This window comes from Bos indicus x Bos taurus, chromosome 12, assembly GCF_003369695.1.
Source record: "Bos indicus x Bos taurus breed Angus x Brahman F1 hybrid chromosome 12, Bos_hybrid_MaternalHap_v2.0, whole genome shotgun sequence".
Classification (NCBI taxonomy): domain Eukaryota; kingdom Metazoa; phylum Chordata; class Mammalia; order Artiodactyla; family Bovidae; genus Bos; species Bos indicus x Bos taurus.
This window is the reverse complement of record NC_040087.1, coordinates 72,808,139-72,822,313: the sequence shown is the minus strand read 5'-3', so window position 1 is coordinate 72,822,313 and position 14,175 is coordinate 72,808,139. Positions and strand designations below refer to the sequence as shown.

At 38.0% G+C, this 14,175-nt stretch overlaps 1 protein-coding gene across 2 annotated transcripts in view; it reads left to right on the top strand.

The window, feature by feature from the left end:
- The window catches only part of UGGT2 (UDP-glucose glycoprotein glucosyltransferase 2), a 145,245-nt gene that overhangs the window by 94,808 nt on the left and 36,262 nt on the right, over positions 1-14,175 (top strand). For both annotated transcript variants that reach the window (XM_027557837.1, XM_027557836.1), the window contains exons 24-26: positions 3,005-3,100; positions 5,149-5,251; positions 12,124-12,203. In XM_027557837.1, the coding sequence (XP_027413638.1) occupies positions 3,005-3,100; positions 5,149-5,251; positions 12,124-12,203 (279 nt within the window). The remainder of the gene's footprint in view (positions 1-3,004; positions 3,101-5,148; positions 5,252-12,123; positions 12,204-14,175) is intronic.

Here is a 14,175-nt window from a genome sequence, read left to right as displayed (position 1 = left end):
GTATACATCAGTGTCTCTTTTGCTGTCTCGTACACAGGGTTATTGTTACCATCTTTCTAAATTCCATATATATGCGTTAGTATACTGTATTTATGTTTTTCCTTCTGGCTTACTTCACTCTGTATAATAGGCTCCAGTTTCATCCACCTCATTAGAACTGATTCAAATGAATTCTTTTTAGTGGCTGAGTAATACTCCATTGTGTATAAGTACCATAGCTTTCCTATCCATTCATCTGCTGATGGACATCTAGGTTGCTTCCATGTCCTGGGTATTATAAACAGTGCTGCGATGAACATTGGGGTACACGTGTCTCTCTCCCTTCTGGTTTCCTCAGTGTGTATGCCCAGCAGTGGGATTGCTGGATCATAAGGCAGTTCTATTTCCAGTTTCTTAAGGAATGTCCACACTGTTCTCCATAGTGGCTGTACTAGTTTGCATTCCCACCAGCAGTGTAAGAGGGTTCCCTTTTCTCCACACCCTCTCCAGCATTTATTATTTGTAGACTTTTGGATTGCAGCCATTCTGACTGGTGTGAAACAGTTCCTTTCTAGAAGACAAGGAAGTGCATCTTGTTTTAATTCTACGTCCTGTCTTCTAGTAAAGTTGAATATCTTCTCATATGATTGTTTTAGTTTGCTCTTCTGTAAAAGATATGTTCATGCTTTTTGCTTAATTATTTGTTGGATTTTCTTTCAGCGATTTATAAACATGTGGTATATATATCTTTTATCAGTAATAAAATACACTATTGCAGTTTGTGGCTTGGCTGTTGAATTGTAACTTTTTACAGAGAAGTTTTTTTTTAATGTCAAAATATTCTCTGGGTTTTTCCTTTGTAATCTGTGATCTGTATGTCAAGTGAAGGGTGTGTACTCATATGTGTGTGTGTATAGGGTGTATAAATATTTCCCTTGGTCTGAATTCGTAAAGGTATTCTCTTTTATTTTCTTCTAAAAGTTTTACAGTTTTGCTTTTTTCTGATGTATGTCTTTAATTCTTCTTAGATCTTTATACTGTTCCACTGATGTCTTGCCTTATGCAGTCCCACATTGTAACTACCACAGCTTTATAATAAATTTCAGTATCAGATAATGAAAATTACTCCTGCTACTTCTTCAAAGTTTTCTTGACCTTTTTTTTGGGCTACATTTTCATATAAATATTATTAGGACCAGAATAACAAGTTCTGCAGAAAACCTTCCTGCTATTTTTATGGGAATTTATTTGAATTTATTGTTTAAAAAGAATTGCCATCTTTATGTGATATTGTATTATCTTACCCATTAAATATATACATATATTATTTATATGAAACTACACATACATACATACATATATATGTAGGTAGATAAGTAGGTAGACAGACGCACTTATTCGGGGTCTTTAGAGTTCCTTTTGGGCTTCCCTGGTGGCTCAGCTGCTAAAGAATCCGCCTGCAGTGCAGGAGACCTGGGTTTGATCCCTGGTTGGGAAGATCCCCTGGAGAAGGGCTTGGCAACCCACTCCAGTGTTCTTGCCTGGAGAATCTCAGTGAACAGAGGAACCTGGCGGCCTACAGTTCATGTGATTGCAAAGAGTCGAACACAACTGAGCAACTAAGCATAGCACAGTGTTCCTTTTAGATTCTTCAGTGAAGCTTCCACTTTTTCCCCCATGAAGTCTTACACATGTGTTTTTAACTTTATCCCTAGTACTTAGGATCTGGCTTTCCTAGTAACTCAGTGTTAAGAATCCTGCCTGCCAATTCAGGAGACGCAGGTTCAGTCTCTCCATCAGGAAGATTCCCTGGTAAAGGGAATGGCAACCCATTCCAGTAGTCTTACCTGGGAAATCCCATACAGTCCATAGCGTTGCTAAGAGTCAGACACGACTAAGGGATTAACACGTTCACTTTTCCTCTCTTCAGTTCAAAGCACTTTTCAAAACGACAAAAATTGACCTGGATAGCTGAAAATTCAGAAAATCTAGGAAAAATTTGTTGGAGGCCTCAAAGATTTTCTTTTTTTTGTCTCCCTCTCCTCTAAGTACATAACAGCCCAGTTTAAAAAACATGGGGAATATGTTGTCCATAAATATTTCCTCCATTGTGCCTACAATTTTACATATTAGAGATTGTGTGGCTAATTTAACCTTAAGTTTCTAAACCTTTAAGGAAGTTTAGGAGTAGATTATGATTTTGATTAATTCTTTTATGTTTATTAAGTGGCAATTAAATGCAATGCTCTGTGAAAGATATGGTTTACAAATAGAAATAATATAAAGTGTACAGGAACTATATATCCAGCAAAAAATGATGCAGTAGAGAAATACTGACAAGGTTCTCAACCACTCTGATTCTGAATTTCTTTGTTTATAAAATGGAGATGCCTATTTTTTCTATTTTTCTTTTTTTTTTGTACTTAAATTTCAGCTAACATTTTCTGTTATCATTAAACATACACATTTTCATATTTTAATGATATATCAGCATATCATTAAATGTACACATTTTCTCTGTCATAGATTTATGAATTTGATTATATTTAATCTAGGTGTTTATTTTGTACATTTTTAGTTTTTGAATGAATTTGAAACCGTAGAAATCTGGGCTGCTTAGCTATATTAAAAATTCTATGAAAGTAGATATCTTACCATTTACTTTTTGTTTTTCCTGCATGCTCTTCTTTCTTCCTTATGTGGGTCTAAGTGCTTGGATACATAACCAGCAACTCAGCAAATTTTGACTAATTGAATGATTCTCTATATCATTATAGACACTATTAGGAATATCACTTATGTGCTTTAGCTATCATATCAAAGATAAAAAATAGGTTGACCTTAGAAGCAGCAGTCATTGTACTTTTGATAGAATCTACAAGTTTGGAAGAAAAGTCTTTTACATCCAGTTTATCTACTAGAGATACTTTGCAGTAAATTCCCTTTTCTTAAGGTGTTATATGATAGATGAAATATGGACCTTTCTTCCCCCAAAATTCATTCATTGTTTATCTTGTTTCTCTAGCTTGAGTGACCTTGTTATGAAAATTGATGCTCTTGTTTCCTCTTTGCCTAAACGTGCCTCTCGGTATGACATCACATTTCTTAAGGAGAGTCGCAGGTAAGAATATATTAGTGCTGTGTTTTCTGTCACTGCATCCTGTACTTAGTTATGGTTACATTTGTGTTCATTATATAGCCAAAGTTAAAGTAGAATTAAAAGTTGTTAGACAATAAATGTTTTTGATAAGATTAGGAAAAAAATTCTAGTCAATTGTATTCTGGTAAATAAATTATTTTATATATATATATATAATATGAAGTTTCAAGTAAGTAAACCTAATATGATTTGTCTTACTTTCATCTTTCTTCCACACTCAAGTTCATTTGAAATTTTGCAGTATAATCATTATAAATAATAATAGCTTTATGTTGTCATTGTATAAAAGACTCCGTTACCAAAGAATTCTGCTTAATTAAATGTAGACATGTACAAAAGAATATCCCAAAATGTGTTCTATGGAACATTACTCTGAGATGTTGACAAATATCTTCTGAGGGAGGACCTATCTAGTCAAGTAAATTTAGAGTATACTTTACCCTTTGGGGTGGAGGAGTGAGATTTTCAGTGTGCATCCATATATTGACAATTATGAGATGTGGTGTAGTTAAAAGAAAACAAAAGGTTCGTTTTGGGTAAACTGTGCAGTTGAGTAACTATTCGTGGAACATTTCTTTGTTAAAAATTTATTATTCCTTAAAAAATTAGATTTCTAAAAACAGCCATCAGAGAAATACTGTTTTAAAATAATAAACTAGTTTATAATTTCACTATATAATACTTCTCCTCTAAGATATTTGAAATAAAATTCATACAATTATCTGGGTACCCAGCTGGAATTTTTTTTTAAATTTAAGGACCACTGAGAATAGGAAAAAATAATCGGTTAGACATTATGTGACTATAGATTTTATTATCTTTTTCCAATCAGTGGTCTTATAAAACTAAATTGAGACAAATTAGTTTATCATAAACTTAAAATGGCTGGCACTTCCTTCCTTATTTTCTAATTTTATACCTCTCAAAAAAAAAAAAAATACCTGACTTCCTATGTTGTTACAATGTTAAAACAGTAACTCAATTGGACTATTCTGTACTTTGAATTAAATATATACTTTAAACTTTTCATTGAATTAAATGTAGGATTTATTATCTCATACTGGCCTTTTCTATACTTTAAATAATTTTCCCAACTTTTTACTTTAACATATAGTTCATCTTCTGTCTTAGAACTTGTTTCAGTGAAAGACTGAATGGAAAGGACAGAGGGAAGGAAGTGTGGAGAGGGTGACTGAGGTCAAGATAATATAATACATTAGGGTGTTTTTCCCCTGAGCTTTCCTGTTAATAATATGTTGGGTTTTAAAAACTATTAAATTTAATAAAAGTACTGAGTAATTTTATCATTCTCAAATCTGAGGAAATACAATTAACTTAACAAAAAAGCATCTTTGTTTTATTTTTTACATTGTATGATCCATGAGAATTTGAGGAGCTTTAAATTATCAGTTTTTTCCACTAAAATAGTATTGTTCTCTGAAGAGTTTCGATTCATGGGGTCGCAAAGAGTCGGACACGACTGAGTGATCTGATCTGATTCATAATTTCTTACTTTCATTTTCTCTAATTTGGATTTTCTGGTTTATTGAATGCAGACATTAAACTTTTAAATTTGCATTTTCTTCTATGAAGAAATAGCCAGGATTTTTTAATCCAGTGAGAAAGAAATTTATAAGAATGTACATAGCTGCTGCTACTGCTGCTGCTGCTAAGTCCCTTCAGTCGTGTCCGACTCTCTGCGACCCCACACACGGCAGCCCACCAGGCTCCACCGCCCCTGGGATTCTCCAGGCAAGAACACTGGAGTGGGTTGCCATTTCCTTCTCCAATGCATGAAAGTGAAAAGTGAAAGTGAAGTCACTCAGTCGTGTCCGACTCTTTGCGACCCCATGGACTGCAGCCCACCAGGCTCCTCCATCCATGGGATTCTCCAGGCAAGCGTGGGGTGGAATGGGGTGCCATTGCCTTCTCCATGTACATAGCTAAGATTCAGATTAATTCAGTAATTGAGTAGACTTAACTGATCATCTTTCACCTTATTTTTCTAGCATTATAAAGATAAATTCTGTAGAGAATGATATGTCCTTTGATGTCATTGCTATTGTTGATCCATTGACAAGAGAAGCACAGAAGATGGCACAGTTATTAATAGTAAGATAATTTTACATTTTATTAAACAGTATACATATATTTATTATCTACTTTTATTTTGAAATTCATAATCTTTTCAGGTTTGTTTTCAAGTATAATCAAATGTTTGGTCTTGATTCTTTATTTCATGCAGCATTCTAAATAGATTGTTGTATATCAATGTAGAAAATGAAATGATAGAGCTGTGCCTGGGGTATTACGGCAGGACCAGATTAGATGTTAATAAGGACATAATTGTTGTCCCCATCACCCCAAAACCCTCATCTCCAATGTGACTGTATTTGGAAATAGGGACTTGGGTAAGTAAGTAAGGTTAAATGAAGTGCTATAGGTTGGGCTGTAATCCAGTAGGATGAATAGCCTTATAAGAAGAGGAGAAGAGATCATTCTCTCCTCATATACAGAGAAGAGGTCATTTGAGTACACTGCAACATGGCAGCCACCTAAAAGCCAGGAAGAGAGCCCTCTTCAGGAACTGAGTCTGCCAACACTCAGACATGAAATAAATTTCTGTAGTTCAAGCCACCTGGTCTGTGGTGATTTATTATGGCAGCCTGAGCTAACTGATACAAGTGTCTTCCCATGGTCATCTTTCTTTCCCCTGGTGTGGAGAATGGCTTCTGGAGAAGCAGATGTCTAAGCTTAATGAGTATGAAACGTTTAGAATATACTAAGTAACATTAACCATACAGGGGAAGCTAGTGGAAGAAAAAGCAAAAAAGTTGAATTCAAGAGGTTTGGCCACTGGGACAAAAGCAAAGTTCCAAAGAGTTCCAAAGAAGAGCAAGCAGAGATAAGAAAGGCTTCCTCAGGGATCAGTGCAAAGAAATAGAGGAAAACAATAAAATGGGAAAGACTATCTCTAATCTTCAAGATTAGAGATACCAAGGGAACATGTCATGAAAAGATGGGCTTATAAAGGACAGAAATGGTAGGGACCTAACAGAAGCAGAAGATATTAAGAAGAGGTGGCAAAAATACACAGAAGAACAAAAAAGATATTCACAACCCAGAAAATCACGATGGTGTGATCACTCACCTAGAGCCAGGCATCCTAGAACGTGAAGTCAGTGGGCCTTAGGAAGCATCACTACAAACAAAGCTAGTGGAGGTGATGGAATTCCAGTTGAGCTATTTCAAATCCTGGAAGATGATGCTGTGAAAGTGCTGCACTCAATATGCCAGCAAATTTGGAAAACTCAGCAGTGGCCACAGGACTGGTAAAGGTCAGTTTTCATTCCAATCCCAAAGAAAGGCAATGTTAAAGAATGCTCAAACTACCGCACAATTGCACTCATCTCACACGCTAGTAAAGTGATGCTTAAAATTCTCCAAGCCAGGCTTCAGCAATACGTGAATGGTGAACTTCCAGATGTTCAGGCTGGTTTTAGAAAAGGCAGAGGAACCAGACATCAAATTGCCAACATCTCCTGGATCACCGAAAGGGCAAGGGAGTTCCAGAAAAACATCTATTTCTGCTTTATTGACTATGCCAAAGCCTTTGACTGTGTGGATCACAATAAACTGTGGAAAATTCTGAAAGAGATGGGAATACCAGACCACCTGACCTGCCTCTTGAGAAACGTGTATGCAGGTCAGGAAGCAACAGTTAGAACTGGACACGGAACAACAGACTGGTTCCAAATAGGAAAAGGAGTACGTCAAGGCTGTATATTGTCACCCTGCTTATTTAACTTATATGCAGGGTACATCTTGAGAAACGCTGGGCTGGAAGAAGCACAAGCTAGAATCAAGATGCTGAGAGAAATATCAATAACCTCAGATATGCAGATGACACCAACCTTATGGCAGAAAGGGAAGAAGAACTAAAGAGCCTCTTGATGAAAGTGAAAGAGGAGAGTGAAAAAGTTGGCTTAAAGCTCAACATTCAGAAAACAAAGATAACGGCATCTGGTCCCATCACTTCATGACAAAGAGATGGGGAAACAGTGGCTGACTCTATTTTTCTGGGCTCCAGAATCACTGCAGATGGTGATTGCACCATGAAATTAAGACACTCCTTGGAAGGAAAGTTATGACCAACCTCAGTTCAGTTCAGTTCAGTCGCTCAGTCGTGTCCGACTCTTTGCAACCCCATAAATCGCAGCACGCCAGGCCTCCCTGTCCATCACCAACTCTTGGAGTTCACTCAGACTCATGTCCATAGAGTCAGTGATGCCATCCAGCCATCTCATCCTCTGTCGTCCCCTTCTCCTCCTGCCCCCAATCCCTCCCAGCATCAGTGTCTTTTCAATGAGTCATCTCTTCGCATGAGGTGGCCAAAGTACTGGAGTTTCAGCTTCAGCATCATTCCCTCCAAAGAAATCCCAGGGCTGATCTCCTTTAGAATGGCCTGGTTGGATCTCCTTGCAGTCCAAGGAACTCTCAAGGGTCTTCTCCAACACCACAGTTCAAAAGCATCAATTGTTTGGCGCTCAGCCTTCTTCACAGTCCAACTCTCACATCCATACATGACCACTGGAAAAACCATAGCCTTGACTAGAGGGACCTTTGTTGGCAAAGTAATGTCTCTGCTATCTAGATTGGTCATAACTTTCCTTCTAAGGAGTAAGCGTCTTTTAATTTCATGGCTGCAGTCACCATCTGCAGTGATTTTGGAGCCCAAAAAAATAAAGTCTGACACTGTTTCCACTGTTTCCCCATCTATTTCCCATGAAGTGATGGGACTGGATGCCATGATCTTCGTTTTCTGAATGTTGAGCTTTAAGCCAACTTTTTCACTCTCCACTTTGACTTTCATCAAGAGGTTTTTAGTTCCTCTTCACTTTCTGCCCTAAGGATGGTGTCATCTGCATATCTGAGGTTATTGGTATTTCTCCCAGCAATCTTGATTCCAGCTTGTGTTTCTTCCAGTCCAGCGTGTCTCATGATGTACTCTGCATATAAGCTAAATAAACAGGGTGATAATATACAGCCTTGACGTACTCCTTTTCCTATTTGGAACCAGTCTGTGCATATTAAAAAGCAGAGACATTACTTTGTCAACAAAGGCACGTCTCGTCAAGGCTATGGTTTTTCCATAGTGGTCGTGTATGGATGTGAGAGTTGGATGGTGAAGAAAGCTGAGTGCTGAAGAATTGATGCTTTTGAACTGTGGTTTTGGAGAAGACTCTTGAGAGTCCCTTGGACTGCAAGGAGATCCAACCAGTCCATCCTAAAGGAGATCAGTCCTGGGTGTTCATTGGAAGGAGTGATGTTGAAGCTGAAACTCCAGTACTTTGGCCACCTGATGTGAAGAGCTGACTCATTTGAAAAGACCCTGATGCTGGAAAAGATTGAGGGCAGGAGGAGAAGGGGATGACAGGCTGAGATGGTTGGATGGCATCACCAATTCAATGGACATGGGTTTGGGTGGACTCCAGGAGTTGGTGATGGACAGAGAGGCCTGGCATGCTGCGATTAATGGGGTGTCAAAGAGTCGGACACGACTGAGCAACTGAACTGAACAAAAGCAAAATACCTTCAAGTCTGAAGTGATTTCTGTCATCTCACCTTCCAAGTGTAAGCCGTGTGAAGGTGCCAGGGAAGCTCAACGGTGCAAGGGACTCGGGCACCTTCTGTTGTTCAGCTGTCCTCATGAAGTAGCCTCTCTGTGGCAGTCTAAGATCACAACATCATCTCTATCACTGCATCAGGCAGTGCAGACAAGGATGCAACCCCATCCCCAAATATCTTCCATCGAGTCACATCCCATTGACCAGACTAGCCAGCAAGCCGGCTGCACCTAGTCACAAGGGGCGGGGGCAGACACTGTGTAAACCTGAAGATTCCTTCACTAGGAAGTAGTATGTTAGTTGCTCAGTTGTGTCTGATTCTTTGTGACCCCATGATCTATAGCCCACCAAGCTCTTCTGTCCATGGGATTTTCCAGGCAAGAATACTGGAGTGGGTTGCCATTCCCTTCTCCAGGGAATCTTCCCTACCCAGGGATCGAACCCTGGTCTCAGCATTGCAGGCAGATTCTTTTACTCCTGAGTCCCAAGGGAAGCCTATAGTTTCCGTCAGTGGGAAGTAGAGAATGAATATTAGAATACAGATAGCAGACACTGAAAGAACATTCTGTGGTTTTTCCTGTACTTATAATCTTAAAAGATTCAATTTGTGATGCAGCTTTCAGTACTTAAATTTGAATAAGCTACTCATGTTGGAAGGCATATTTTTTCTAGTGATGTTCAAAATTTTTGGATACTCCTGTTTGAAATTAGTGCGTTTTTAAAAGACATATCAAAAAATATTCTCGAAGTGGAAACTATTCTATGACCATTTACTTTTGGAAACAAGCAAAAATAATTAGGTATCAAGTCTGGGAAAAGAAGTAAATGATCAAGCTGGGTCATACTGATGTATGTATACATCATACATACTGATGTATCATACTGATACATTCTTTCAAAATTTCAAAATGCTATTTCTTTCCGAATTTGGTGTGCCCTACCAAATCATACTGGGAAAGTGGGTAATAGGTATCTCTTATAAATGCATTTCTTAATGTGTACAAGCAGTTTTGGATCCCCTTTGTCATTATACCTATTCAGTGTATAACCAGGGCAAAGTTAATTCTGTAGTTGATTTACTTGCCTTATTCTTTCAGCATTTCTGTACCTTCAAACTTTAACTTCTTTAAAGCACAATATTATTCTGTGGAAAACAGAAATCAGTAATCATACTAATAAGGAATGAAGGTAGTATGATGCATTTTAGTATATAAATTCCCTATTCCTATGGAGACTCATTATTCAGAAAAAATTGCTTACCTCTGAAGCTTTTATGTAAACATGGATTTTAAGAGTAAAAAATATGGATTATACAGAAATACAAGATATGGAATTATATTCTAGTTTATATCATTGGTAATAGTAGCATACTTCATTTCAGAGCAGCTCAGAACTTCACATAACTTATTTCATTCTATACAGAAATTTTATGCTATAATTTTGTGCCAAAAGCATAAATTAATTTACTAGAAGAAATGGGTAGTGTCTCATTTAACACTTGGGAGAAACAATGGCTCAGCAGCCTCCATTGTAGCTAATAAGAAGAATGATAGAATGGGAATTAAAATTCAGAGCTCTTAAATGCTTAGTCTGTATATTGTAATTCCTCCTCAAACATGTATCCTTTCCGTTCCATATATCTGTTTTATTCTCCTTTTACATCTGTCCTGTGTTGTCTAATATTTTCAAATCTTCACTGACTTGTTGCCTGTATAGATGTAAGGACTATCAGAATTAAAAATTCTCCTACTTTAATGCTCTAGGAAAATGAAAAGAGACTATTTTATCTGTATGTAGCCAAGACCTTCCTATATCTTTTACAACATAGATGAAATTCCATAAGGATCAGGGCACGCTTGCCATACAATTGTGAGGTCACTACTTTGTATTTGCACATTGAGGTTCTCTCAGATATGCGGACGACACCAACCTTATGGCAGAAATTGAAGAGGAACTAAAAAGGCTCTTGATGAAAGTGAAGGAGAGTGAAAAGTTGGCTTAAAGCTCAACATTCAGAAAACTAAAATCATGGCATCCAGTCCCATCACTTCATGGCAGATAGATGGGGAAACAGTGAAAACAGTGGCTGTCTTTATTTTTGGGGGCTCCAAAATCACTGCAGATGGTGATTGCAGCCATGAAATTAGAAGACACTTACTCCTTGGAAGGAAAGTTATGACCAACCTAGATAGCATATTCAAAAGCAGAGACATTACTTTGCCAACTAAGGTCCATCTAGTCAAGGCTATGGTTTTTCCAGTGGTCATGTATGGATGTGAGAGTTGGACTGTGAAGAAAGCTGAGCACCAAAGAATTGATGCTTTTGAACTGTGGTGTTGGAGAAGACTCTTGAGAATCCCTTGGACTGCAAGGAGATCCAACCAGTCCATCCTAAAGGAGATGAGTCCTGGGTGTTCATTGGAACGACTGATGCTGAAGCTGAAACTCCAGTACTTTGGCCACCTGATGCAAAGAGTTGACTCATTTGAAAAGACCCTGAACCCTCCTCCCTCCTCCCTCCCCATACCATGGGGAACACATGTATACCTGTGGTGGATTCATTTTGATATTTGGCAAAACTAATACAATTATGTAAAGTTTAAAAATAAAATTTAAAAAAATTAAATAAAATAAAATTAATTAATTTAAAAAAAAAAAGAAAAGACCCTGATGCTGGGAGGGATTGAGGGCAGGAGGAGAAGGGGACGACAGAGGATGAGATGGCTGGATGGCATCACCGACTCGATGGACATGGGTTGGGTAGACTCCGGGAGTTGGTGAAGGACAGGGAGGGAGGCCTGGCGTGCTGCAATTCGTGGGGTTGCAAAGAGTCGGACATGACTGAGTGACTGAACTGAACTGATTGAGATTCTAATAATTATTTTATTTGTTCTTCAGTAGTGAAGAAATTTAAATGCCATGAAAGGAAGTCACACTAGGCAAAAGGTAGGCAGTATAACCTTTGGGCAATGATATCAACTGTGTGGATTCAAATCTGACCTCTGCCCTGACTTACTGTGTGATCATGGGCAAATTGCTACATCTGTCTGTGTCTCAGCTATAAAAGTAGCTACCTCAGAAGGACGTTGTGAGAATCAGATGAGTTAACAGATGTCAAGTATTAATATAGTTCCTGCTGCTGCTGCTGCTGCTGCTAAGTCGCTTCCGTCGTGTCCGACTTGTAGCGACCGTGTAGACGGCAGCCTACCAGGCTCCTCTGTCCATGGGGTTTTCCAGGCAAGAGTACTGGAGTGGGGTGCATTGCCTTCTCCGAATATAGTTCCTGGTGCATAGTAAATACTCAGTAAGTGTTAGCTATTAATATTAATTTCAAATATGGGAATTTTTTTCTAATAGGTCCTTGGAAAGATTATCAACATGAAGTTAAAGTTGTTCATGAACTGCAGGAGTAAACTTTCAGAAGCCCCTTTAAAGAGGTTGGTCTATGTGAACATAATTTCATTTTGAAAAATTTGTACATGCTACAAGGGGAAAAAACTTAATTACTACACCTGTTTTTTCCTTCACAAAATGCTTAGTTGAAATAGATCAGAGATAGTTTATTGATATAAAATTAAGGTAACCTAACCAGTAAAATTCACCCAATATAATTGCAGAATTTACATGGATTATTTTCATCTATGGGTATTTTTAAAAATTTGATTTAGAAGTACCTATTTAGAAGTATACAGTGGGTTGCAGCAACATGGATGTACTTTGAGATTATTATACTAAGTGAAGTAAGTCGAAAGACAAATACCGTATGATATCACTATGTGTGGAATCCAAAATATGACACAAATGAAGGTATAAGTGACATTTATTACCTTACTAAGATTTTTGTCCTCGTAATTCATTCATTTTTCATACTTATTTTTCTTTTGTATTTCAGATTTTATTATGTGTTTCTAAATCTCATTTTAGCCACTAATTGAGAGGTCTTTCCATGAGTACAGAGTTTTTACTCACACAAGTAGGAATCCTCTCCACAAAGTCTCTGTAAAGCTTTGGGATATATGATAAAGAGTGAGAATATTAAACATAATCTAGCACAGTTTGTTAGAAGGGAAAGAACTTGACTTCTCTAAAGTGAAATAACACCTAATATACCAGATAGATGCTGCAAGTGGTTAGTAACAGTGCATTAGACAAAAACTGTTAAATTTGTTTTAACCTGTGAGTTCAACAGAGTCTTATATACTTAGTAGCATATATTAAGGAAACTAGTTGACACATTAATTCTGTTGACCTAAAACAAATAGATTGTTAGATATTTCTCCAGAAAATATGGGTTTATTTAGGATCAGGAGAGTTGCAATTCATGGTCAGCAAGCACAGAGTGCCATGTACAAGTCTCTACACAAGGCAGAGGAAGGAGAACTCTTAGAGAGGAAAGGAAGTCAGGGTAGGGGAGTCTGTAGTAAACAATGAGCCCATGGCTTCTCATTGTCTGAGTCCTTGCCAAGGAAGAAGAGAAGTCTTTCTTCTTCCTGTTGGGCTATGTTATCATCAGAGGCTGTGAGTACTGCCCAGTGTAGTCTCCTGATTGTGAGATTTCTGTTTATTAACTTTTTTTTTTTTTTTTTTACAATTCATAGACCTTAACTTATAAAATACTGTCTCATTCTTCTCAGAGATGACAGAGGTTATGGGCAGGAATTCTCTCAGTTCCTCCTGTCTCCTGTACGTTTCCAGGCTTCCTGTGTGGTATGGGAAGAGTTGTCATCTTTCCTCTTGGTTAAGGTGTTCCTGTGTTTCGCCATTTATTTCTAGATCCTTCCTTTTATCACATAGTTCTTGTTCCATGTCTCTAACCTCTCTAGTAGCCTTTTTCTTTCAGTCTCAGAGTTATTCAATTTTTAAAAAGAAAATAAACTGCTCCCTTAACTTCCTCTCCTCTAGAGCCCTACCTCTTCCTTCTCTTCTCCATTCTTGGTCATGTCAGGTTCTTAAGTGTGGCCAGCCCCCCTCTTCATCTCTCATTCACTTTTACCTCCCACTGAAGTTAGTCTTTATCCTCTTTGCCACTGAATTATTTTTACTAATTCACAAATTGCTGCTCGCAAAATCCATAGGATACTTCTTAATGACATTTCTGCTGCCTTTGATAGTACCCGGTACTTGGTTTGGACTGTGTTCTCTTCACCGTCTCCTCTTACTCTCTCTTTTTTGACTCTGCCTCTGGGGATTCACACCCTACCTAGATTCTCCTTGAGTGCCGGTTGTATGTGATGATTTGCTTCTAATGAATAGGATATGGCAAAAGTGAGGGAATGTCTCTTCTGCAATTAGGTTATAAGAGGCTGTGACTTCTCTCTTGCTGGCATTCTCTCTCTCCTGCTCTTGTGTGCTTCACTAAGCTTGCTGGAAATTCTCTTGTGCTAAGGACTGAGTGCAGTCTCCAGCCAA